This window comes from Anopheles coustani, chromosome 3, assembly GCF_943734705.1.
Source record: "Anopheles coustani chromosome 3, idAnoCousDA_361_x.2, whole genome shotgun sequence".
NCBI lineage: Eukaryota > Metazoa > Arthropoda > Insecta > Diptera > Culicidae > Anopheles > Anopheles coustani.
The window spans coordinates 70,451,659-70,478,469 of NC_071288.1; the positions used below are offsets into that span (position 1 = coordinate 70,451,659).

The 26,811-nt window shown below is 42.8% G+C and overlaps 7 protein-coding genes across 10 annotated transcripts in view; 5 read left to right on the plus strand and 2 right to left on the minus strand.

The window, feature by feature from the left end:
- The window catches only part of LOC131260442 (arrestin red cell), a 46,891-nt gene extending 43,901 nt beyond the window's left edge, over nt 1-2,990 (plus strand). For 2 of the 3 annotated variants that reach the window (XM_058262162.1, XM_058262163.1), the window contains exon 11: nt 904-2,989. In XM_058262162.1, the coding sequence (XP_058118145.1) occupies nt 904-985 (82 nt within the window). In that variant the 3' untranslated portion in view covers nt 986-2,989. Of the gene's footprint in view, nt 1-903 lie in introns of all 3 variants that reach the window. The other variant, XM_058262164.1, reaches the window with a different exon arrangement.
- Nucleotides 2,991-6,375: 3,385 nt separating this feature from the next.
- LOC131266164 (uncharacterized) lies at nt 6,376-10,144 on the plus strand. The gene is made up of 7 exons (XM_058268541.1): nt 6,376-6,436; nt 6,532-6,718; nt 7,372-7,668; nt 7,757-8,881; nt 8,945-9,084; nt 9,177-9,436; nt 9,506-10,144. The coding sequence occupies exons 1-7, from the start codon at nt 6,376-6,378 to the stop codon at nt 10,142-10,144; spliced, it is 2,709 nt and encodes a 902-aa protein (XP_058124524.1).
- A 912-nt stretch (nt 10,145-11,056) lies between these two features.
- Nucleotides 11,057-13,678, plus strand: LOC131271418 (protein sly1 homolog). The gene is made up of 6 exons (XM_058272835.1): nt 11,057-11,195; nt 11,266-11,425; nt 11,519-11,820; nt 11,898-12,855; nt 12,921-13,062; nt 13,150-13,678. Exons 1-6 carry the CDS (start codon nt 11,168-11,170, stop codon nt 13,471-13,473), a joined length of 1,914 nt encoding a protein of 637 aa, XP_058128818.1. The 5' UTR covers nt 11,057-11,167; the 3' UTR covers nt 13,474-13,678.
- A 672-nt stretch (nt 13,679-14,350) lies between these two features.
- LOC131266174 (toll-like receptor 13) lies at nt 14,351-18,107 on the plus strand. The gene is made up of 4 exons (XM_058268553.1): nt 14,351-14,723; nt 15,739-17,420; nt 17,569-17,696; nt 17,768-18,107. The coding sequence occupies exons 1-4, from the start codon at nt 14,351-14,353 to the stop codon at nt 18,105-18,107; spliced, it is 2,523 nt and encodes an 840-aa protein (XP_058124536.1).
- An 866-nt stretch (nt 18,108-18,973) lies between these two features.
- On the plus strand, nt 18,974-20,120 carry LOC131260386 (large ribosomal subunit protein eL18). Of its 2 annotated transcripts, none has more exons than XM_058262090.1 (3): nt 18,974-18,983; nt 19,299-19,385; nt 19,518-20,120. In XM_058262090.1, the coding sequence occupies exons 1-3, from the start codon at nt 18,981-18,983 to the stop codon at nt 19,995-19,997; spliced, it is 570 nt and encodes a 189-aa protein (XP_058118073.1). In that variant the 5' UTR covers nt 18,974-18,980; the 3' UTR covers nt 19,998-20,120. The 2 variants fall into 2 exon arrangements, with proteins under 2 accessions (XP_058118073.1, XP_058118072.1); XM_058262089.1 differs by lacking the exon at nt 18,974-18,983 and adding an exon at nt 18,984-19,039.
- A 71-nt stretch (nt 20,121-20,191) lies between these two features.
- Nucleotides 20,192-22,007, minus strand: LOC131260385 (folliculin). The gene is made up of 4 exons (XM_058262088.1): nt 21,871-22,007; nt 20,639-21,808; nt 20,469-20,571; nt 20,192-20,392 (listed from the first exon to the last, which is right to left on the minus strand). The coding sequence occupies exons 1-4, from the start codon at nt 21,911-21,913 to the stop codon at nt 20,275-20,277; spliced, it is 1,434 nt and encodes a 477-aa protein (XP_058118071.1). The 5' UTR covers nt 21,914-22,007; the 3' UTR covers nt 20,192-20,274.
- Nucleotides 22,008-23,129: 1,122 nt separating this feature from the next.
- LOC131266183 (uncharacterized) lies at nt 23,130-23,736 on the minus strand. Its single transcript, XM_058268564.1, has 3 exons — nt 23,602-23,736; nt 23,390-23,533; nt 23,130-23,285 (listed from the first exon to the last, which is right to left on the minus strand). Exons 1-3 carry the CDS (start codon nt 23,719-23,721, stop codon nt 23,130-23,132), a joined length of 420 nt encoding a protein of 139 aa, XP_058124547.1. The 5' UTR covers nt 23,722-23,736.
- Between the last annotated feature and the right edge of the window lie 3,075 nt (nt 23,737-26,811).

A 26,811-nucleotide genomic window follows, 5' to 3' on the forward strand; every position in this document is an offset into this window, starting at 1 on the left:
ATAGTATCCTTAGCAAAATAACAGCAAGTGGGGAAACCGTACAGTGCGTGGGAAAACCGGAACGTCGAAATTGTGCATCTCACTTTGGCGCTCGATTCGCTCGTTCAACGGTGCTATTGCTATCTAAGCTCAAGGTAGAAATTGTCGAAATTGTGCATCTCACTTTCACGCTCGCTTCGCTCGTTCACCTTCGTTATTGCTATCTAAGCTCAAGGTAGAAATTTCATCTCGCTTACGTGCTCACTTCGCTCAATCGTACTGTCTAATGGAACCACTCAGTTAGCGGAGTTTGTATACGGGATGTTTTTTTCAATACAATTTTCGCATTTTTTATGTATCAAAGCCACAATAGTGTCGTAACGTTCCTTATTATTGTCCAAACTGAACTACAATGGCACATTTAATGTTGTGCGTTCCGATTTGTTACGAATTGTTATTGTCCGTCTTAAACGATTCATTCCTTATCTTAACATCTGTTGTTCGTAATTTTAGCTTTTTGGGTTTAGTTCATCTGTGTATGATCTCAAAAAAAAAAACCTTAAAGATCAGAACCGTTGCGGAATCCACTCTTTCGTGGCACATTCAATGAAAACACATTCGAAGTTGTGTAATGAAGAGACAATCGCTTCTTGTCTTTAAATGTTTTTTTTAATTGGTAATAATTGGATAAAATTTGTATTTTACACAGTGCTTGTTTTACCTAAGTCGTACAATTGTGTACTATTAACGTAGTCCTTTTCAGAAGAAATTCAAATGGATGTTACAAACTTAGCTGAAGTATAAATGTTTAAAATAATACATATTCACCAGTGTAATAGTGTATTTAGTTCACCGTAGGTTATTAACAGCAGCACTTTCTCTTGTCTTTTTCTTCATTTTTCCTTCCTGCATCTGACGATTCAGCGACGACAACTGTCAAGACGACGATATTATATTTGAAGATTTCGCCCGATTGCGCTTAAAAGGTGCCGAAACGGAAGCTTAAAACTGCTGTGACGACAACTTCGGCTACAACTCTGCTACTTGTAGTGCTAGCACAAAGATGTGCGAGAACGTTTGCCCGGTCGAAATATACCTCTGCCGCGGCCTCAGACCATCATCAGTACTGTACAGCGATTGTTAACAGAGGGTGTGTGCTGAGGAGGTTTTCGCGAACTCCTCAAAAACCATGTTGGCGCCCCATTACACACACACACACACAATGCAACTCAAGCTACGCCAAAGTGTGGGCTCTGGATGATTTCGAATTGATTGGCTGGGTCCTTCCTACTCCACACGCACACACACACACGCGGTAATGTTTAAACCCATTGGTTAGGGGTCATTCCGAGCAGCGAGCAAATTGTGTCACACAAACGTAAGGACCAACGTCTTTATAAGTTTTCCGGTGATTTTCCGAACCGGAGAAAGAGGAACAAAATCACGCTAATCGAGCATAGATAAGCTATTGTTAAAGTTTATTCTGCAACAGCATCTAGCTATTCAATTTCCAAGCAACTTCCATCTTACACAAACTCGGTAGGTTTATTTACTGGAGCTGCATGGTATTATAAAGAACTATAGACACCACGACGATGACGATAAAAAGCAAATACAAAGCGTAGTACAGTGTCGTACGTTCGTCTGAAAGGATAAGCTCTTCTGTTTTTAAACTGCGTTCGCGTTGAATGTAAGTTTCAGATTTTAAGGTTCATGGACCACAAATACGCGCTTTAGTACTGTACTGTGCGCATCAACACCACTCCTTTGTGCCCCGTCGCTTCTTTCCTCAATCAGCGTGTGCTATACGCTAGCATTTTTCTCCCTTCGCTATAAAACAATTGCAAATCACTTACCGCCGATCGGGTAGATCGGCAAAAACAAACGTCTCAATACGCAATACGGCTACCGATAGTTTTACACAACTACCGCCATCGAAATTCAAATGTGTATCCCTTGCCGTTTGGTAAGCATGATACATCCCCGAAAATTGCATTTATTATAGCGACAAGAAATTGAAGGAAGCAGATCAAATCATAAATAAATGTTATTTGTAATTCACGAAGAGAAAACACGTAGTTCCATGTGGTTATCGTGCAATCGTCACATAGTCAGCGGTGTACACTTGGTATTTGGTATATGGTCTTATTTCATCGTACGGCTCTGTGAAAGTATAGCCAGATGTACAAGTAAGATGATTTCCAGAGGCACAAGTTACACAAACCAATTTTACTTATGGTGTTTTTAAATGTTCGATGTTTGATTTTATCTTTTTTCGCTTAACTCTGTTCGTATTATCGTTTATTTTATGTTTCTCTTTTTTTTATTATTATTTACGCAACCGGTATATCTACTTCGTTGTAGAGATAATCGCACAACACAAAAAAGCAAGTATTTATTGGAACATGTTAGGTAGAAGTTTAATATAAGGGACTAGTAAACAACTCTCCCCCATAACAAATACATAGTGCACTCTCAAGCATAAAATCGTTACATGAGTGTAAAGTGGAGCGAAGTAGCTTTAATAAAAAGTATTGTAAACAGAGGAAACATAAGGGGCACGGTCTTCAAGCGCGACGCGCTTCCGTTTCAATTTGTTATCAGTGTTTTTGAATGTCATCAGCATTAAACGTAAGACAGATGCAACCGAACTACGCATTTAGGTTTTTTTTCAGTCGCCTCCAGCTTGGAATTATTATTTTCTAGTTAACTTAACTAGTACGTTTACATACGATATGATTGGACCTTATTATGCTGACGCCCTGGGTTCCCAGTACTTTGCATCAAAAGTTGCAATAAAAATATTCATTCCAATGCTTCTGCCCTCACTTCGAGCGTACATCTAAGCGTGCATTTATTACGTGTAAAGACAAGTTCTCTGCCTTATTCATTCGTGTTTTGATCGTTTCGATGTTCCTTCCAACTCACAGATTCCCCCACGTGCAACAAAAAGGCGCGTAGATGTTCTTAGCAAAAGAAAATAGGAACAGCATAAGTAGAGCAGAAGAGTAATATTTGTTTTTTTTTACTTTGTGATCGATTTTATATAATAAACAATTCGAGACCTACCTGTTGGTCATTTCACGTCACTGTTCGTCGGTCAATTTAGGAAAAAATCATTACAACACACAGCAGCGTTTCAATGTTTAAAGTTCACACACACGTAATTTCGCAGCAACGGTAGGGTAAAAACATTCATGTGATCACATAAACCATTTCAAATATGTACAATGTCTGAATGCGCTCCAATGCCCTGGAGGCAAAACAATTTTCAAGTGGCATTACGAGCACGGCGAAGGAGAAACGATGACAAAATATAACTAATCCCTAAATTCTGAAATCGTTTTGCTAGCTAAATAAATTAATCAATATGTGCGCGGTAGGATAATTAGCCGTTCCGGTTTCGTTGTCCGTCTTGTGGTGGGTGCGCTTTTTGATGTACTGTAGTACCGTGTACCGGGCAGCCAGGCAATACCCTTTACAACTATTGCCTCGCTAGGTTAAACGGAACGGTTTAGCAGTCATTTCTGGTAGTCACTTTCCATGTGTCGCATGGTCCATCATGGCCGTAACGCACAGGGTTTTCCACATTACCAGCAAATGGTTATGGGCAACACAAGAAGCGTGTGAAGCAGCGACAAGCGCAATCTGTTTTCAAATGTGCATTTAAACCTTAGCAACATTGATGTATCACAAACGACTTTTCTGTATTGATCGGATGTAGCTCCGGCAAGACGTGATGTTAATACCGTGAAGAAAAGCTGAGCAGGAAATGAGTTTTAAAAAAGTCCAATTGAAAGCACAAGGGCCAGCAGGATAAATTAGTTTTCACAAGCAAATTCTCATCAATTGTGTCTAAAAATGTAGTGATTCAAACTAATCATCATACAATACAAACTAAAATGTGTACCTTCCGGATACTTAACCCGTTGACAATACCAACCTGATAAAAGATTTCAAGTGAACAAGTGGTACCGCCTTTTCATTCATGCCACATTTGCCTGAATGCAGTAGTTTAATTTTTTTCTATTCGGTTCAATGTTTGGAGTATTAAAGTTTTTCAAGCCAGGTACGTAAGTAAAATTTGATGTTCGTAGTGCAGGTGCTGTTTTCTTTTACAATTCAGTAAGAAAAGAATTATGAAAAACATCACTTCCGTACGCAATTTCGACTACAAAAAAAAAAAGAAATCAAATCAGCTTACTATTTTTTGTTTTTCCTACAATAGGCATGATTCTGGGGTAGATATAAAGGAAACTTTTTGTGGTTGATATAGATAAAAATATTAATCCTAAAGTTTGCTCCTGTGTTATATGTCGTGTCGGCCTTGTTATGTGTTATAAGCCACATAAACCTGATTGCAGCGGGTAGTTGTACATTGTTTTGTCACGTTGAAACCAACGAACTATGAAACGGTTTCATGAAAAAAAAACCGTTAAAATCAATGTTGCCAGATTTAATCTTCAATCTTCGGTGTCTGCTACTAACCCCAAAACGAAAGAATGACGGAACGGAACTCACTAACCTGCACTAACGATAACGTCTATTTTGGTGTACAATTAACAAAACCTTTTAACGTTTAGCAACGGCTAGAGTTCTTCCAATAGAAAGCAAATGCGACATTAAACCACATTTCCCTTCTTAGTAAACCCGCACGCGGTAGGGCTGTTAAAATTGAGCGGTAAACGAATATTCAGAATGGTGTGGCGGGGTATCCATGGACGGGGGATTGTGCATAATTTCAATTAAAGCGAAACATCAACAAGACAACAAAAACATACAACTCGACGGATGGAAAGATCTGAACTATTTAGGCATAAATTATAGGAACCAAAAAACCACCATTAACGAACATGTGTGTGCACACTAGTAAAGCCAACCACCACAGTTTACCACCACCATTTAGAGAGCATTGTACTATAAGGTAAAAAGAAAATGGCCATAAAAGAAAAACAATCCAATAATAAATAAATAAATAAATTAGAAAATAAAAAAAATCTTTCACAAGTAACACACACACACGTCCCGAGGGGGCACGAATAGAAAGGGTGTTACGATTATAGGAGGAAAGAGATGGAAACGGGAGCGTCTGGCAAAGGATGTAACAATCGAAACTCTTAAACGTTAAACGAAGTAACATGATAACACAAATAATCGAAGTGAAAAATTTATACTTGAAATAGCAAACATACAAAATGAAATAGTTTTTGCTCCGACGGAAATGCTGGCGAATTTACGCTAGTTACAAAAAACAAAACACGACGTAACGAAAAAAAAACGCAAATGAACAAGGCTACACTAAGCACGATACACACTCACGTACACTGTGGATAGGGCAATGACAGTCACTTAATGATCCACCATCAATTTCCGTTCAGTCAACTCCTAAGTCTTTTTGTAAAACGTTAGATGCTATATTTTAAAACGCATAATTAGTTTTATTACTCTTATGGAAAACAATGGATTTTAAAGGTAGCGATAAAAAAATGCATGCAATGGGGGCTTAGCGAGGAGGGAAAGGGATGGGGGGAGGGGGATCCGATTTGAAGTGGAAATAAATTTACCAATAGTAGGCCAAGTTGAAGAAAAGGGGGAGCCACTTGGAGCCGCAATTTCTTCTTCGGAATGGAATGCGAAGTGCGTAAACAAAACAGAATTAAAATAAACAGCACATAATGTATCGCGAGTTTTGCGAGCAACTGGCGGAGGATGTAAACAAGTTTACAAAAATATAATTTGGTGTAAAAAAAAGTCGTGGTAATTTGTCGACAATCTATTGTGTACATGATGACATAGTTTAATAAATTAACACAAATAATATGCATTAAAAGTCTGGTGGGTAGTTGTTGAAACTTGCTACAGAGTCAGAGACTACAGACCACTACTACTCCCGCAAGATGTCTACTTACAAGGCCTTCCGGTAAAACAACGTGTTATCTGTTCGCTTATCAGATCTAAAGATAAGAAACGCCCAATGAATAACACCACATTTGCACCGTGAGCTCGACAAAGAGCACTACGAAAGTGGAATCCACCGTGCAAAGATTTGGGTGGTACATAAAATCAATTATTTTGAAGTTTTTTTCGGTTTTAATAAATGTACTAGGTTGATATCTGGATTCAGGTTTAAATGTGCAGTGCTGCTCTAAACATGAAATGAAAATTAGTGAATACCGTAGTGGAAATTAATTGTAACACGATTACATTTTGGTTTATAACGGATAAAGTGTAAAATGTGACATTACCTTAGAGTGATAATGTTTTTTCGTTGATAGTGGTTATTAACCGGTGCCATCATCTTCAAGACATCCCTTTCATATAGAGTTTTACATACATGTTCATTGAACATCAAAAACCACTTCGAATTGTGAAAAAACTACCGTTTATTTTACTGCAATGAAACATTCACAGCAAGCAGCATATTGTGCTGTTATGCTCCTCAGCTTAATAGTTATAGGTGAGATATTGAGCCAGGTTTAGGAACACCTGGAACAGCGGGAAGCACCTTACTTTTACATTGTGCAAACGATGGATGTTGAAATGTCGTTGTAGGGTTTGTTGGGACCGTGAGGGGAGCCTACAGCATACCCGATGAACTCATCGACTGTTATCGAGGTAATGGTACGCAGCCCGGCCCTCCACAGACCGTGCAGTATCTGCTGGAACTGATACGCAAGATAGAGCGGCACAATCCGACCACGCTGGATATGCGTCTGCTGAGCGCCGAAATGATTCACCGGTAAGATAGCGTTAGTTGGTGTTGGTAAGTGAGACGCGGGTGTTGGTGTTGGTAAGTGATACTTTTTAGGTTGACAGTGTGATTTGTTTTAAAGGAAACCTAATTGCAATAAATAAAACAAAACAATAAACGAATTGAGATGGAGTTAAACAGTTGCTAGTACCGTATTCGGGAAAAGTTAGTGGTTGACAAATCAAATACCATTTTACATACATTGATATACATTAAACTCCCGATTTTTCCCCCGAATATTCGCGCACTATAAGTTTTGTAATATTTCACAGAAAACAATCTAAATTTTATTTTGTTATGTAAATTGTTAGAGCTTGCCGTATCCATTGAAAAATCATGTTAACTGATCTTTCCGACACATTTCCGGGTTGGATAAAATCCTTTGATCCAGTGACGATGACTATGTTTCTTAGTTTGTTGCGATTAGTAATCTCTGGTTAATTTTATGAGATAGCTAACATGTCAAATTTATCTAATTATTATGCGGCAACGATGAGAAACAAATTTGTTAAAATTTACTGTTAAAGAAAATTCACGTATTCACTTGTTTGGAGTAGCAATATTCTTTTGCTTATTGTTTAACAACAGGAAAAATAGGCTTTTTATATTTTAAATATATTTTATACATTTAAACAATTAAGTTTGCGTATTGACGGTATCGAGAACGTGCCGGGGATCGCTGAAACGGAATGGGTCACCCCGTACAGCCCGAACGGTATTATGGTGCCGAAGTACACACTCCTCCGCCAGCTGGTTTCGAACGTGCCGGGGCGCATCGATTTCGATACTTTCCTCACCCCGGGAGAAATTTGCGACCTGCATCGAATGCTGAGTAGCTCCGTGGAGCCATATCAGCGGGATGACGAGCGCAGGACCTGCCCGGTAACGTTGACAAGCAGCGATGGTAATCCACAGGCCCCTTGGATAACGCAGAATAAGTATAAAATTTGTTTGACACATTGTTGTACATGATAGTAGGAACAATTGCACTCATTTATTGCTTTTTTTTGTTGATTTCTTTTGTAGAGCTCAGAAATCAAACTCTAATAGAACCACCTTTGCGCGCCCTCTCTCTCGTTGCCCACTGGAACGTGGAACCGTCCTCACCGCTGACCACGGCACGATTGCCCCGGGTGTCGTCATTATGTCCATTGCCGCCGGCATGCAGCCGCAGAACGTGCTCATTAGTGAGTTTATCACGGCCTACCGGAAGAAAACTCCGTACGAAAATCTTGAAACCATGGAAACGGCTGACACGCGCAAACAGCTTGAGAAACTGTTCGCCTCGCTGGAATCGATCGATAACATGTACGCGGCCGGATTGGCTGGCGATCTGGCCGAAGTGTGCCTGTACCAAGGTCCGGCACTCTTGACACAGGTAAATGTCGGGCTGGCCGGCAGCTGGAATGATAGCTACTTTCCACGCGCCCGCTACCTGGATGAAAATCACGCCGGACGCTGGGAGATGACGGACAGCGAGATCCTGTCCGGGATCGATGGATTTTATCTAGCCCAACAGACGCCACAATTGGTGAAGCGTTTGCGTCGCTTGCGGCTATCGCAGGTACTGGATATGTTCTACAGCGAACGGGGTATTCCGGTGGCGTCAATTGAAAATGTTTCTCACCGGCGTCGGCTGGGCGGTGGCCATGGTACGATACCATCGAAAGGTGGTTGGCCAGCTGCGCAAAACGCACTTCGGGCGGAGCTGGACGATGAACGTGAACACGCCGGGAAGACACAGTTCAGTGCGAAGGCGGCAGGGAACAGCAGGTTCCGCCACGTGTTCGATGACGAAGGTGAAAGTACGCTGGAACAAGGACAAAGGCAGACGATTGACGTGACTCGGGCGTGCCAACGGAAGGACATCGTGCGGTCGATAGAGCGGGATAAATTGAAGCAGGAAACATACAAGCTTGTGGAAGTCCTCCAGTACGCCACGGGCAGTGTGGTCGTCGAAGAAACGCTAATGAGACGGATCTGCGATGCTACCGTTGATAGATTCTTCGAGCGGACCAGTCAACTGCTAAACACCATTTCCAGTTGTCCGGTTGGCGTCGATCCCACCAAATCCACCATCAAACCTAACGTTGATCTAACGGTCGTTTTGGATGGTTCACGAGACGAATATCGTAGCTTACAGCTTATTTCGTGAGTTTTAAACCTAAAATCAGATTGTGGGGAAAAAAATGAATAAACATCTTCACTCGATAGGTTTCTAGTCGAGCTGATCGAAGTTTCCCACTACGGTTCATCGATTTCCATCATAAACGGAGCCACAGGTGAATACATGGTCAACAAAACGAACAGCATGTCGGAGGTGTTTGAGCGACTTCAAACTTCCCTTGGATCCTGTAAGTATAGCTCAAGAATAGATCATTTGTATGGAAGTTATTTTGTTATTAAATATTTACAATTGACTTTTCTATTTCTCGCTTTCTGCCAGTTCCGCCGCAGCTTTCACTTTCCAGAAGCTTTGCTTCCATCGTTACAACGCTCTCACGACAAATGGATGCGGAAAGATCGTTGTTCCTGGTGGGATCGAACACTCCCGTCGTTCTGGTCTTCTCACAGTCCCACCGTATAGCTCAGGCCGATTTCGAGAGCGCACGCCGAATGCTGCGTGGATCGTTTCAACAGTTTCCTGACCTATACTTTGCGTTCGTTACAAACGATGCTGCTTCGATCCGTCAGTTGGTTGACTTTGTAAGCAATGGCGGTAAAAATTAGATTTGTTTTTCCCGACGCTAATGGCTACCTTCCGTCCTATTGCAGAGTGATACTATTCACAGTCGAACCGCGGAAGAACACTATCACATCATCGATTCATCGCAAACGGCTATCGAAAGCTTTGCAAAAGATCTTGGAACGCTCGTGCAGGGTGTTCCCCAGCGTTTGATGGCACCGCACTGTCATACGGCCAGCAATCGCGATACATGGCGCAGCGATCTTATACGCGAGGAGTACGAACAGTATCTTTCGCCCGGTGTGGAGCTGCGGTACCGACTGGGACAGCTCTTCCTGCGCAACAGCCAGGACGTTCGGATGCAGTTCATGAACACGGACTATGGAGAGTTCACCGTGTGCGAAGGACGCGACCATCGGAGCACCCCAACGAACTGCCAGACAACGGGGCCGGATCAGCAAAGCCTCTGGTTCAACAACAGCCATCCGTGCAATGGTGTGGACGATCATGCCTGCCGCTCGCTCTACTATTCCGTCCGCATGGAAAGCTCGAATATGATGTGCAACGAAAACGATTGCCGATACCCGGACCAGGTACGCTTCGTCATCCGCCATGAGGGTCTTCGATGTCTGAATGATGGTAGTGGGGCAACCAGGTCCCTTCCAGTACGATTTGCTTGGCTTGTACTGGTGATGTGTATTTTATTTCGTATAATTGTTAACAATTGAGCACCAGTACTCTTGGCAGCAATGCATCGGATGCCAAAGTTTTAGCATTCAATAATTGCCACCATCATCTGTGCTCGATCTGGCCTTATCAACCATTATTCGAATTCCGCAAGTTCATTTCGTACCTGTAATTCGTTTCCGTTTCATGAACCATGCTTTTGGATTGCTATCAATAAAATAATAGTTATCAAATACACGATAAAAGTAATTCTATAAGATTTGAAGTTGTAATTACTTTATCCGCTGGCGTACTGTGTGTTTTTTTTAAAATAAGAGGTAAGGTTAGTTGAGACTCTTAATTGAAAAACAATTAATTTCTCGTCTTTTTAAGATAAACACCCAAAATTTAAACTTAAAACTCTCAGCTGAGTTCTGAAATGAAGATTTTTTTTACTTTTTCAACACGGCAATGTTAAATGTGGGGTAAAATAGTCCACATAATAACGGTGTCCAATCAATACAATTAATTATTGTAATTATTTAATTTGTCCTCAAGTCGAGAATTATGTCGTGGCTAACCATCTTGTAAAAGGATGTACCTAAAAGTGTCCAATGGGTGATGTAAATCTCGGTGTGTGAACAATTTGAATAAAATGTCTTGTTACACTAAAGATTATGGCAATTCTAGACAGGATGGACAACATGAGCATTACTTGCATGTGTTAATGAATATTTGGCTACGCTATTTAATTTTACAAATTTATAATAAACTCATATTTTCGGTAAATGCTGCGCTGCGCCTGCTGCGGACACAAAACTGTTCAAAAATTCAAATCAACGAGGCCGTGAGAAACCTTATATATTATATTTACCTTGGTTGTAGGTGACGGCATGATACTCGCAGTGGTATGTTTTGTCTAACTAAAAGCGACTTGTCACACGATTGCAATGACAACAGCTCAGGATTTCAATGAAAATCGTCAACGTCACGTAAAGTTGCCTTTTGGAGCAGAAATTTTCCGACAATTAATTAGTTTCATTTTTTAGCGTTTAACGCATCCTAGATAATAGTAGTTTTACACGATGGCGACCCTCAAAGATCGGCAGATAAGTACGTAGTGCTCGTGTGCCGTAGTTATTAGATGTTTCGCTACGAACGTTTTCATTCATCCCACTTACAGATGCAATCAAACAAATGCTGAACCTGAACCAACCGCTTCAAAAAGCGATATCGGCAGAACCGGTATGGAAACTGTTGATATACGATCGCACGGGACAGGACATTATCTCGCCCCTGATATCAATCCGCGAGTTACGCGAGATGGGTGTTACCTTGCATATGTAATAATGAATCAGCAATCGATCGAATACGCTGGCGGTAGTAGACCGCCGCTTCAATTTCGTAAGATAACTAATACTTTCGCTCCATTTCAGTCAGCTACATTCCGATCGCGATTCCATACCCGACGTGCCCGCAATTTACTTCTGTGCAGCAACAGAGGAGAATTTGGGCCGCATCGCGCAAGACTTCCAAAGTGGCCTGTACGATGTATATCATTTGAACTTCATTTCGCCGATATCTCGACAAAAGCTGGAGGACTTGGCGGCGGCTGCCCTGCAGGCGGGTTGTGTGGCAAACATCCACAAAGTTTACGATCAATATTTGAACTTCATAACGCTGGAAGATGATATGTTTGTGCTGAAACATCAAAACAGCGATGCATTGTCGTATTACGGTTGGTACCCTGTTGGTGTAAAGTTTTACCACCGACTGAACTGATGTGTTAACCACGCTTGGTTTTCTGATTTACAGCCATCAACCGTGCCAATACGCAGGACTTTGAGATGGAAGGCATAATGGATAGTATTGTCGATAGTTTGTTTGCGGTGTTTGTGACGCTGGGTACCGTGCCCATCATTCGCTGCCCGAAAAACACTGCGGCCGAAATGGTCGCCCGAAAGTTGGAGAAAAAGTTGCGCGAAAATCTTTGGGATGCACGAAACAATCTGTTCCACATGGACGCCACCCAGACCGGAGCTTTTAGCTTTCAGCGGCCGCTGCTGGTACTGCTGGATCGCAATGTCGATATGGCGACCCCGCTGCACCACACCTGGACCTATCAGGCGCTGGCCCACGATGTGCTGGAGCTCGCCCTCAATCGGGTGGTCGTGGAAGAAGATCCCGCTGCCGAGCAGCAGCACCTAGCGTCCGGTGCCAAGCCAAAGCTGAAAGCGTGCGATCTGGACTCACGGGATCGATTTTGGTGCACGCACAAAGGCAGCCCGTTTCCCACCGTGGCCGAGGCGATACAGGAAGAGCTAGAGCAGTACCGGTCATCGGAGGAGGAAATTAAGAAGCTGAAGACGACGATGGGTATCGAGGGCGAATCGGATGCTGCATTTTCAATGGTCAACGACAACACGGCAAAGCTGACGAGCGCGGTCAACTCGCTGCCTCAGCTGTTGGAGAAGAAGCGCCTGATCGATATGCACACCAAAATTGCCACCTCCATACTGAACTACATCAAGGCACGCCGGCTCGATTCGTTTTTCGAGCTCGAGGAAAAAATTATGTCCAAGCAGGCGCTGGATCGTGCGCTGGTAGAATTGTTGAAGGATCCCGAGTTTGGCCTGCCGGAGGATAAGATGCGACTGTTTATCATCTATTACATCTGCAGCAATGTGACGGACGTGGAATTCAAACGGCTCGAGGAAACGCTCAAGGAATGTGGCTGTGACCTCACTCCTTTACCGTACATTCAACGATGGAAGTAGGTTTCCCGGGCGATTGCTCTTCGAATCACACAATTAATTGGTTTTCATTGTCATTGCACAGGAGCATCATGAAGAGTACATTAGCAAATTCAAACCAGTACGAAGGTAGCGGAACCAAAACAGTCTCGATGTTTTCCAAACTAGTGTCCCAGGGTTCATCGTTCGTGATGGAGGGTGTCAAGAACTTGGTCGTCAAACGGCATGTACGTAGTAGTAGAATTCCTTTAACAACAAATTGTTCAAGCTAACTTACAATACAATACGTGTATTTCTATGTTTTATACTTGCAGAACCTGCCAGTGACCAAAATCACCGAACAGCTGATGGAGTGCCGTTCCGGTGGCTCCGAGGTGGACGATTATCTGTACCTCGATCCGAAGCTGCTGAAGGGTAGCGACGTGGTGCCGAAAAATCGCTCCCCATTCCAGGACGCGATCGTATTTGTGGTCGGTGGCGGCAACTACATCGAGTACCAGAACCTGGTCGATTTCATCAAATCGAAACAAAGTGCAAACAGCATCAGACGCATCATCTACGGTGCGTCTACATTGACGAACGCGAAACAATTTCTGAAACAACTGTCGCTATTGGGTGAAGAGATCGGAGGGACATAGAGCAGCAGGAGCAAGTCGCGCAGTTGGGTTGCATTTCTGGGTGCGATGCACGGGTGTTTACCGTGGTCTACCGACCACTGACCGGGAGCTTAGGTAGGAATAATAACAACGTGTTTCTCGGCTAGGGGTGTGATTATATAGAAAAAGGAAGCGTATGATCGCATGTACAGAATAAACGAATCGTTCCATGTATTCCACACAAAAATCCACTCTGTTGGTCGCATATCTCATTTGAGGGGAGATCGGATAACGGGTGCTTCTAATCCCACCCTCACACAAGATAGTTAATTTCACCCATGTTTTTAGGATCGTAAAGCATTGAAACCTACTGACGCCACTGAATTTTGGTGAAGTGAATATATTTTTCAACCTTATTTAATCTCTATAAACCAGCAATCTAAGCGCGTGAATGGGCTAATTCTAGCGGTGCGAGAATGAATGAAGAAACTGGGCCTTTCCTTCCAACGGGTGTTACGTTCAGCACAACGTAATGAATAGTCGTTATCATCGAGCCGATTAAAATATCTTTTCGTACGCCGCCGATAATCTGCAATACCCGTTTTAGCTGATAATAGAAACGTTTGGTAAAACAACCATATGGAAGCACTTTCGTCAATAGTGCTACTGACCCCGGAGCTCACAGGTGTGCTATTGGTGGCCCACCCGTTCGACGATTTGGCCGTGGAAGTTTGATTATTTCTGTGCGAAATGTGGTGAATAAAAACGCAAAACAAAAAATACATTGACTAGCCCCTAACACTGCGTAGATAAAGTGTGATGAAAGCTCAACATTTACCAGTGAGAGTTGTTTAAAACGTTGTGTGAAGTGTAGAATAAGCTGCTTCAAACCAGCCCTCTTCCCAGGGAATGAACGACGATGGTAGACGCCAAACGATGCAACAAACGAATCGCCAAGGCCATCATTTGGATTCTGCTGCAACAGTGGTTTTGGACGGCATTGTTGGGTAGCTGGTTCCACCAACAGCTGATTGTAACGGCAGATACAAGCGCGCGGATTGACGCGAACAGTCTTCATAACGGCGCCGTTGCTCGCACAAACATCGACACGGCCCCCGTGAACAACGCGGACAAGAACGAACCGGTACAGGTTAACATTAAAGAGGATATTATCAAACTGAAGAGCCCCGATTCCTACATGACCGACGAACGGGAATGTATTCTCGGGCAAGCGGCGTACTATTTGAAAAATTGGCTGATGGCCAATGCTACCATCAACCGTCTGAATACAGGTAATCTAAATGTTTTCGTGCAATCTATACATCTGATATCTTGCTAGATTTCTGTGATAAGCCAATCTGTCCTAAATGAGTTTTCAATTAGTTTACTTGTACATTACTTCCTGGTTGCCGCAAAAGTACATGCACACTCCGGACTTTTTATGTGTTTAGATTAAAATTTGATTCATTTAACAAATGAAAGCAGCCTCACTCACTTGAATATAAATTTTGTGAGAGAAAAATCAAGTTATGTTATCCATCACATCAATGGAAAAATCAAGCAGCTTAAGCATTGAGCATATTTATAAGGAAACAGTGAAACTAAAAAATCATAAATCATTTTAAAACCTACAGCCAAAAGAGCTATTCTGTAAAATAGATTTTCCTAACTTCTGAAAAAACGATCACTTCAAGTCGGTCCTTCTTGCTTAACATCGACCACGTGCAACTCACTTGCATTTTAAATTTTTATAAGACCAATGCATAGAGGTTAAGCCAATGCATAGAGGTTCAAAGCAGATACAAAAAGGGCAAAACTCTAATTGCCAGAGTTAAATGAATTAAATAATTTGAAAAAAAAAAACAATTCCTTCGGGATGAAAAATGTTCGTTTGTCAGCAAATCACTCGAATGTACAAATTTAATTTAAATTTTAAATTTTTAAATTTTCGTCATCTTCAGATATTCATGGTAAATACATCGACTTATCGTACGATACAACAGACATCAGGAGACACATTTTGAGAAGTCTACTTGACGCCAAAGTACACGTGAGTAGTCTTAACCGTCATCTTAAATTCAAAAATGATGTATATTTTAATTCCGTTTTCCTTCTTCAGGAAATAATTTACGTATCGTTTGCCCATAGAAATATGTTTTTCGTGCCTTCCGACGAACTGCTAATGATCAATACCACAGTACAGTACTTATCGCTGGCTGGAAACCAATTTAAAAGTATAAGCTACAAGCTTCCCCGGAGTGGATGTAATATTTACTGGATCTTTTCTTTTTTCCCGCCAAAACATAGATTTACGATTTCCAGCGCTATATAACTTAAGGGTGCTTGATTTGCGCAACTGTGGATTGATGCTGCTGGAGTACGATACCTTTGCTTCTTTCGTTAATCTGGAGCAGCTTTATCTGTCCCACAACTACCTGGAAAGGATAACGGCCGTTCATATGCAGCCTCTTGGAATGTTGCGCCACCTTGATCTCGCCTACAACTCCAACGGTCAGCAGGCGTACTACAACACTTACATGTCGTTAGAGATTGTGCCGGACCCGTACATCAGCCTTACCGAGGGGCTCGACCTGACCGAAAACGTTTTCGATCCACTCGAGCGGCTCGAGTTCCTTGATCTATCGCACACGAAGCTACTTCCCACGAGTGCGCGCGCGTTCCGAAGGTTGGCAGTGGAAGAGCTGAGCCTCTGCTACACAGGAATTTCGATAATCGTCGGGTCAATGATGTACGGGGCGCTACGGGCACTGGACATATCCGGCAATCCAGGAATAACAGCGGCCATCCATCACGACACGGGCGGGGGAAGCATACGCGGTCTGAATGGAAACATCGAAGTACTGGCCTGCGAGAACGCGTCGGTCAAGTATCTGGATTGGGTGGAGGGCATGGTCAATCTGCGCGTACTGCTGCTCAGCTACAACAACATCAACCAGCTGACGAACCAAACGTTTTCCACACTTGCCCGGCTTGAGGTTTTGGATCTAAGCGCCAATCACATCAGCAACTGGCGCTGGCGTATATTCACCTCGAACCCCAACCTGGCCGTGCTGGACCTCTCGGCAAACAATCTCAACGTACTGACCACCGAAATGCTGAGTGACTTTGAGCACGTCCGGTTTCTCGCCATCGGGCAGAATAATTTCATGTGCCACTGTCTGCTACGGGAGCTGATGGACATGGCTGCGCGGAACCCGGACGGTGTGGGATGCATTATACGATCCTTGGGACAGTACTACTTACGAAGGACGGAGAACGAAACCAGCGACATCCGGGCCCTTAGTAGCGAAATGCAAAGAAACCCTCAGTATGGAACAATCGAACATTTTATCTCCAAAGTAAGTTCGCAGCGCAAGCGGAGATTAAATGCTACGGCACAGATTTGGGTGCATACCCGCAGCGTAGACCGGGGACAATCACATTTGAGATCCTTACAAATCTTGCCATGCAACGCCAGCCGGGAACCGGGGGATGAGTCCGTGGAGGAGAAGGACGAGGAAGCACAGTTAATTCAACTGATCGATTATGATCCCAATAACTACAAGTGTCGCGATTTGGAGAACGTGGAGTACAACTTCGATGAGCAGGAAATATGTACGTTCGATCGGGCGCTTCTGGATGAACTATTCTTGGACCACTTTAGCAATACCACCACAACGACGGTGATCAAGTTTTTGATCATTTTTTTCGGCTTTGCCTTGGTCGCGTTTATTATTTACGTCTCCAAGTGGGACTATGTGAAGTATTTTTGCATCATTCTGCGCAATGCCACTGTGCTGAGCATTTTGCGGCATAAGAGTGAAGATTTCGAAGAGAACCGTGACCGGCGACTGTCCACGTGTAGCTTTGCGTATGATGTGTTCGTAAGCTACTCGGAGCACGATCGTCAGTGGATCCTCGATGAGCTGCTACCGAACCTGGAAAAATCGGAGGACATAAACGTGTGTTTGCACGAGCGTGACTTTAAGGTTAGTGCGGAACAAAGATTTGTACAGTGTTGGATTTGTAATTTTACGTTAGATTCAAACTAGAAATTGTTCTCAATCAATTATTGAAGTGGGAAATTTGAGCTTGCAATTCAACATCTTAATCATTATCACTTCTCCTCTCTTGCAGGTCGGGGTTAGTATATTAGAAAACATTATCCACTGCATGGACCAGTCTCGGACGTTGCTTTTGGTGATATCCGAGCGCTTCCTTCTTAGTCACTGGTGTCAGTTCGAAATGCACTTGGCTCAGCATCGGTAATAAAAAATGTGCTAAAATCGAAGGGCATGCTTTAATATTAACCCACCGGTTTATGTCCTTCTACTAGCCTTCTCGAAACACGACGAGAGCACCTGATATTGGTCATTTTGGAGGATATACCGAAAATCAAACGACCCCGCACGTTGCAGTACCTTATGAAAACGAAAACGTACATCAAATGGCCGACGACGCCCAGGGAAGGTACATTAGGTGCGGACGATGAGCCGAGCGGCAGAAGCGTTTGGAATTTCGGTCGCAATAAACGAAAACCGAAGGCGGCAGATAAAAGATGGACTGCATCGATGCTACTTGCGGAAAGAAATCTTTTCTGGGACCGGCTTAAAAAAGCCATCCACGACGGAATCAACTGGGAACCAGCCGATAAGATGCTAGTTTCAACTGCCTGAATGGGTGTGAGTGTGTCCCTGGGGTCAACAGTTACGAGGCCGGATTGTTTTTATTTTCTAATAAAATTCACTTACATCGAGGGTTTTGCCCATTTAGATATAAGAAAATAAATAGTGGACTATGTTGAATGATAAAAGGGGCCAACTGAGTGATCCCGGGTTAAGATTACCGTGTGCAGCAGGGCGGAAAAAAAACTACGAAACAATTAGTCCTTAAGCGTTAGGTTAAGAATATTGTCTTGTTTCGGTGCATCAATTAAAAAACAAATTCTAAACATGAACTAAAAAAGAGAGATTAAAAACAGTGACGATGTGAAGCCTTCGTGTTGCAATACTCTTATTGAAGTTAACCTAAAACCTTGTTTAAATTAAGTCTATCAGAGACATTTGAATCATTGCGATACTTACAACACAATTGGAATTGACTAAAGAATGTAAAAATTTGCCCGATAACCTTCTTACTTCTTATTGTTCTTCTCGTCCTGTCCCGGTTTGAGAACATTTCGTGCTTCACTTATCATTTCATTTCATTTTTTCGCTATTAATATTCCACTTTCAAAATATTCAATTCTAATGTCTCAGGTTGCATGAACAAATTAACTGTCATTCCTAGCACGTCGCATAGCGGATGTTCTAAAACACCACAAAGTATAAGTTAAACATGGAGATTATTGTAAAATAATTTTACATTTGCAATTCGTAACCGGATGTTGCAGTTTGAACGATTTAAACTAAATACCTTGGTCTCGATCACTATGACAGAGGAACTTGCGACACGAACATAACCTTACACCCTCTGGAAACGGTAGTGCCTTCGTTTGACAGTTCTCATCATGTTGGCAGCTCTGGTTCTTTCTTTTTCCGGGCTTCAACATGGTAAGAACCGTGCGGTGGTAGTGCTGCCTAAAATAGTATATTTATCAATCTAAATGGTAAATAAAGTGATCAATTTATACAAATAGCCTCCCAAATCACCGCCCTGATAAATGTAACAACAGTGCAGTGTGTTTTGTTCGATAATTTTCACGAAAGCAGCATCAACCCGTATGGGTCATGCGTTGTTGCTTGCGTGCGAATGTGTTGTTTGTTAACATTGATTACTAGTCGAATGCTTCCGCCTAGCGAAATAATGATGATAAATGTGATAAATGCAGCAGTTTTTAATATTCGTATTTCATTGTTCGCCCCCAGGGTATCGACATCAATCACAAGTGGGACCGCAAGGTTCGCCGTACGAAGCCGAAGTCGCTGGACGTTTACTTGCGGCTCCTGGTTAAGGTGAGTTGTCAGTGCCGGTGACATGTCCACGAAAGTGTTTGTTTCGGTCGCGACTAACGAACCGCGTGTGCATCACCGATCATGTTTCGCCTCCCGACTTAAAACCCTTTCTGTTTGTTTTTTTTTTTGCAGCTCTACCGCTTCCTGTACCGTCGTACGCATAAAAAGTTCAACAAAATCGTTATGCGCCGTCTGTTCATGAGCCGTACCAACCAGCCCTCGATTTCGCTGGCCCGTGTGGCGAAGCTGATGAAGCTGCGAGGAAAGGACGAGAAGACGATCGCGGTCGTTATTGGCACCGTGACGAATGATGACCGTAAGCTGACCATCCCGAAGCTGCGAGTGTGCGCGCTGCGTGTGACGGAAAAGGCTCGTGCGCGTATTTTGAAGAGCGGCGGAAAGATCTACACGTTCGATAAGCTGGCACTGTTGTCCCCGACCGGAAAGAATACCGTGCTGATGCAAGGCGCTCGTACCGCCCGTGAGGCCTGCAAGCACTTCGGACGGGCTCCCGGTGTACCGCACTCCAACACCCGGCCGTACGTGCAGTCTAAGGGCCGCAAGTTCGAGAAGGCTCGCGGTCGCCGTAGCAGCTGTGGCTTCAAGAACTAAGTATAGCACGATTGATACTCCTTCCGAGTTGCAATCACAGCAGGGGAAATGCATGTGGATCGTTTTCTTTATTGCGGAAAAACGAAGGCGAAATACAAGGATATCATCTTCTGTATGAACAAACCAGTGTACTGTGTTCTGTGCGAATAAGTTTTCCGAAAACGACAATGATTGCAAGTTAATTCACACGAAAAGTGTTACATTTCAAACAAATCCTTTTTATTGCTTGGTATGGCATAGAACAAGATTTGCTGTCCCAAGGACAGCGAAATTTTCGCTACAAATGATTGTACCAGTAGTTTATCAGCACCTGGTCCTGTGGTTGAATGCCCAGTATCTTTTTAATTTTCACTACATCCTGGTTTGAGCTCACTTTGCGTATGCAAACCACTTTGCTGTAAAAAGGAAAAAACACGAAATTTGTTACATAAATTCTTGGAGAATGACGTCTGGATGGGTAGGTGTCCTTACTTCTTCCATTCTTCTATTAACAATCGTAAATGTTTATCCAATGCCTCATCGTTAAAGAGTTCTTCATCCATCGCTTTCATGATTTTTTGCAGCAGGCTAGGAACTGAAAAAGAATCAAAACCATTTGTCAGCACTATAGTGATCGGTAATTAAGGTAATATTTATCATACGTTTGCTAGGCAGTTCACCGTCCCAGGCACAAACTGCAACTGTGTCTCTATCGTAGTCGTCTACCAGGTCGACCCGCATGATGCTACTGGAAGAATGTGGCGCAATAGCTTCCTGCTTCAAGTTGATGATACGAAACTCATTTGCCGAAGTGTACGTTTCCGCATGAGCACGGGCTAGCTTATGCAGCGCTTCCGGAAGAAACTTTTTAAGGTTGGCCACCAGGCAGTACCCCTTGATAGGGGTACCGCGAATTACTATCTGAATCCCCGTGAGCGCGCAGTAGCAAACCGACAGAAAGTGTGACTTCAGAACGGTTCGGAACATCCGCAACGAATATTTGGCACGTGTGCATTCATCTATCTGCTCGAAGCTCCGATCACCATTCCCGATGCCGTGACGACGCATCTGGTAGCCTTCCTTATCCGACTGTACCAGCGCAAAGCCTTCTTCCGTTTCTTTACCCAACCAGACCGGAGTGGAAGGACAGCCCAAGGTAAAATTTTCGGTCAGATATCGCGCTCCGGCCCACAGGATGAAAGAGAAATGGGCATGAACGTATGCGTAAATTGATTCTTTTCCTGTCAATTCAATAAGCGACCGATTTGCAGTTATATTGGCGGCGTTGTTGGTCGAACCAGTACCATAACACTTATTAATGCGTTGCGCACGGTCCAAACCCTGCCTCCGAAGATCATCCTCATGGACCAGCTTGGCAAAGTCTTGCAGCTCTTTCGACACCTTCGACATGCAGTCGGCTAGGAAAGGTTGTGTGTTGAGCAAAAACATTTTATCTTTCATAATGATAACGATAGAGAACCGCTTCTGAAAGCCACGAGCTTCTGAGTCAATCAGATAAAATGTGTGGCTCAGCACATGGCCATGCTTTGCGTCGCCGAAAAAGACAAACCCTCCCTCCGTTGTCGTGCAGCTTACTTCCGAGCTGAGGCTGCGAAAGGCTGCCGTCTTAACGAGCGAAACCGTTTCCATAAGCACCGGCATCTGGCTGCTGACAAAGTTGGCATTGCTTTCCGGATCGCGGCTCACAAGACCGATATTATTTCCCACCGAATTACAGGCTACACAACCTTTCCGGTCGGTATCGAAACTGATGTCCAGCTGTTCGATGTTTGTCTCCCGAAGCGTTTGAGTACATAGTATTGCACCAGGACCTGCGAGGACAAATGTATATCCCTCATTACCACGGCGCTTCGAAAATTGTTTTAGGTCTTACCGTGTATTTCGCAAAAATGGCACAATGCAATGATTGCATTCATTTCGGCCTATCAACCTCAACTAAGTCGAAGCAGTGCAAAATAGTCGATGAGTAAAATTAATTTCCTACTGCGTATCATCAGCTGGAAAGGTTGTTTACGTTACTACCGTTATATGGTGTTATGTCAAAAATGTGTTTCGTCGGATGATACTGTAAGCGCACACGGAAGCGTAAACCCGAACCGAAGTTCGTGAAAACTACGTATCTTCGGTTGCATCCGAACAAACAATGAAATTGCGAGAATGAACGAAAATATATTGCTTTCTTATACCATCCGGCATGATACAAAGTACAGCATGATTTCTGTTTAGGATTACGAAATTTGGCAAAAGGGTAAATGAGGCCCGGCCTGGATTCTCCTCTTCCTGCTAGTCCTCTTTTGCGCCTGAACCTATGCAAAGCGCGACACGTGCATTCTTTTCGAATATTTGAACGCTAACGGTTCGCTTAAAAGATCATAACGGTTTATCTAATCGGTGCGTCATCGGTGACAGCCTATCTCTCCCATGGGAAAAAAAACGCAAACGCGTTACGTAAAGCTGTGACCAGGGGTTTACCAAATTAACGAATTGATGCATCACCTATTGCATACGTTTAGTGTTGTGCTTAATGAATCTTTCGATGAGATTCATTCATATGAATCTGTTTCAATTAGTGATTCGATTCACGAATCAAATTTTGAATCCGATTCGTTAGGTTAATGAATCTCCACTATTCATGAACCTCTACGATTCACGATTCTCCACGATTCACGATTCTTCACGATTCACGATTCTCCACGATTCAGGAATCTCCTCGGTTCTTTGGGGAGGCGTTGATTATGCGAAAAAAGAGGGGCCCTCGACCCATTTTTGGCTGATAGCTTTTCCTCACTTGGTGTGTCTTGAGGATTGACTAGCTCTAGCAAAGCCAGGTTTCATGAATCTTGGAGATTCGTGAATCGTGGAGATTCATGAATCTCTAACATGGTGATTCAGATGTATTGATTCTTCAGATTCATTGACTCTATTCAGATTCATTGATTCTTTTCAAAGATTCATGAATCTGAATCTGATTCACACAACACTACATACATTCAGTTATATCGTCGCACAAGCGGTGTAGGCACGACTGAAAAACGGTGTAGCCACGACCGGGCTCATTTACTCTTTTACCAAACTTTTTTTAATCTTGACGAAAAATCAAAGAAACTTGTAAGAACAACTACAATAATAGATTTATTCCAATATATGTTCTGTTATCACTGTGCACCATGGCATTTGCAAACGCAGCCGTTCAATGCCCGCATACGTTATTAAATGGCACGATGCAATTTTTAGCCTTGTGAGCGACGGAAACACGTGGGGGATCAGCAAAAGATTATCGTCGGTCAACTGTCATTCCAAAAACCACATGTAACGAGATTGTATAATATTCATGAAAAAAAAAGAAATAAGAGTGATATTATCCACAATCGTACCAATCATGGTCTTCTTACCTTGTCGCAGCGGTTAAGCGAGAGTAGCTTAACTTCGTTAGGCGGAATCAGTATCAAGAACCCCTGAAGAAGATCTAAGTATCCCAAACTTAACTCAAAGAGGTGGGGTAGTCGATTTAAATATTCAAACCCATCCTCAGTAATCTGAAATGCAATGAACAAATAATACAATTTTAAAGTGGAAACTTATGCATAGCAATCAGTAAACGCACGTTGGGACACATTTCCAATAGCATCTGCTGAAGGGATACCATGTTTTTGCAGATAAAATGGAGACAATCATCATCCATATCCTGTTCTATGACATTCAGCTTTCGCAGGTTTGGCATCATGGTTGGCAGTTGTTTGAAACACACCAACGTTTTATCCATCCTAACTGAGTGAAGACAAAGCTCTTGCAGTGCGGGAAGCGGTTTACAATCCTCAAATACTTCACTCCTCAGCCAGCCATCCAAGGTAAGGACCTGAAAAAAGAAATAGAAGATAGTGCACCAGAGCGCTTTTATCTTGAATGTGTTTGAACTTACTTTCAACTTTGTTAGGTTTGCTAATCCACTAAATGCACGATTTTCTAGATAGCTCGTTTTGATATGGAGGCAAGTGATGTCGCTGCAATTTTCCATCAAAGCATTCATGATCGGCTGGGTTATGTTACACCTCAGCGTAGCCATCTGAAGACGTTTCAGTCGTGCGAAAAAAGTGGAAATCGTTCTTACCGCTGCATCATCATCAAATTGCTCATCATCGCTGTAGAAATCGATTTCTAATAGCTCCGGAAAATTTATCTCGCAAAACCGAAGAAAATAGGAATCGAGTAGAATGTCCCGAGTTTGCGAGTATTCTAAATAGTCCGAAACAAGCTTTAAACTCTCTACGGATCTTTTAAAGTTTTCTAACAGCTCAATAAAACAAGATGTCGCAGGGAATTCTTTGGAGCCTATCTGTAATACAACGTGACGATACTGTCGTTTGCTTCCACGGAAAAGTGTTAAGTAATCTACATTATCGTGGATACGATAATCAACATTGAGACGAACGCGGTGCATTCTACGACCCGAAAAGGCCAAGTTTGACCACTGGAGGCACACCAAAGAGGCAATTTTAAGGTCGGACACGGTCAAGTAGTCGAAAATAATCTCCAGGATCTACAAAACACAAAGCTATTAAGAACGGAGAAAAACATGAAAATAAGAAAAATAATTCCTCAGGTAAATCCATAAGCTCCATTGCATCCTTAGGCTGGTGTCATTGCTTTACCGCACGATGTTTTGTCGGACGACAGGTCCGCCAATTTTTCTGTAATTTTTTAAATTCGAAGACAATTAAATGAATTTTATTATTTTTCTTAGATGAAAGGCACAACTCCGAGTTTATAAAGTCCAACTTTGTTGACAGATAAAATCGGATGCGTCCATCCGATAAAATCAAATGATTTTGATTTTGTCGTGCGGAGAAATCCCAGGTAACCGCGAGCTGTCATCTTTGGAACATTCAATGTTTATACCATGTGCGAGAGCGAGTGCGCACGACTCACGGAAGCAATTACATAGTGCCTCTCCCTTTCTACCGCATCACACAACCATTTTGTAAACAAAATCAGAAGCAAGTTGCAAGCGTCCTGCACTCCGGAAATTTTGATTTTATTAAAAGTGGTGTCCATAACTAGTGAAAATGGCCGACAATAACAACTTTCTAGGGCAGCTCAAGCGTTCTGGTAATTTGTACAAGGCAAATGCCAAAAGAATTGCTCAGGAAAGCCAACATTCTTGTGGAACGGACCGTAAGTGTTTGTGCTTGTGTTGCTCCAAATGTGAATGGGAAATTTAAATGTACGATTATTTGTTTTAGCAGCTCCTAGTACCAGTGCGGGTCAGCTAGAGATTGATGACAATTCTTTGATCGTCTTCGATCCGGTTGATTCAGAAGAAGAAACGCGTTCCGGAGACGATCAGGGCCCAGATGAAGCCTCAAGTATCGATGATGTACCTGATAACGTGAGTAGTGGAGATAGCCATGGTGAAAGTTCCTCGAAGTATGGCGACATGACGATGGAGGAATGTATAAGGTTTTTGGCAGTTGTTAAAAATCTATCACATTCGATTGTGAACATGATACTTGATATTTTACGAGAGAAGACTACACATCAGCTACCGAAGGATGCTCGTACTCTTTTGAAAACTAATAGGACCGTCGCGAACATTGTTGCAGTGGACGGTGGTCGATATTGGTACAAAGGCGTCCTATGTTGTTTGTCCAACCGATTCAGGTAACAAGATTGAAATACTAGCCGAATGCTCATGCACGTATCGTGATGTTGAATTATTATTTATTTCCAGCAATGTGACTTTACCTACCACGATATCTTTAAACATATCTATCGACGGGTTGCCACTACATAGAAGCGGGCCGGAAACGTTTTGGCCGATTCTTATAAACATACATGAGCTTCCACAAGAGGCTCCGATGACGGTGGCAATCTTCAGCGGCTCGACGAAGCCTCCAAGGGTTGAAGAGTTTCTCCGACCGTTAGTGCAGGAGCTTAACGAGCTTTTGGATAACGGAGCCATCATCAACGAAGTGCAGCATGAGATAAAAGTTCGTGCAATTATAGCTGATGCACCGGCACGAGCATTTATTAAAGGTGAGACCCTCTTTCTCTCTATATGTTACTTTACTTATCTTTCTTACGTCCGTTCTCAGGTGTGACGAACTTCAATGGAAAACATGGATGTTTGAAATGTACTACCGAAGGCGAATATAATCCAAATTCTCGCACGGTAATTTTCGTTGGAGTTGATAAGCCAATTCGGACCGATGTTTGCTTCCGGCAGAGAGCATACGGCCAACACCACAAAGAAGACTCTCCGTTATTAGACCTAAAATATTTTAATATGATTGAAGATGTAATTGTAGCGGATCGTCTGCACCTGATCGATTTAGGTATCATGAGGAAACTCTTGAAAGGTTGGGTGTTCGGAAAGTTAGGTTCGCCCAAATGGTCTGATGAGAAAATGCGCAGTGTTTCGCAGGCGCTGAAACTAATTCGTCTTCCATCAGAAATACATCGCAAATTTAGAAAGGTTGAGCATATCAAATATTGGAAAGGATCGGAATTTGCTTCCTTTCTTCATTACGGTGGTATTGTGGTTTTGTGGAACAACATTAGCCCAGCTGAATATAACCATTTTTTGTTACTCTTCTGTGCTGTGACGTTGTTGTCCTCCAGAGTGTACCGATCAAGTTGGCAGTTTGCTGGAGATTTATTGGCTAAGTTTGTTTTGCAGTTTGAACACGTCTATGGAAGACAATATATGACCAGTAACGTGCACAATCTGCAACATGTTTATGATGAAGTTAAGAATTTTGGTGAATTAGACACATTCTCCTCCTACCCATTTGAAAACGAGCTACAACATTTAAAA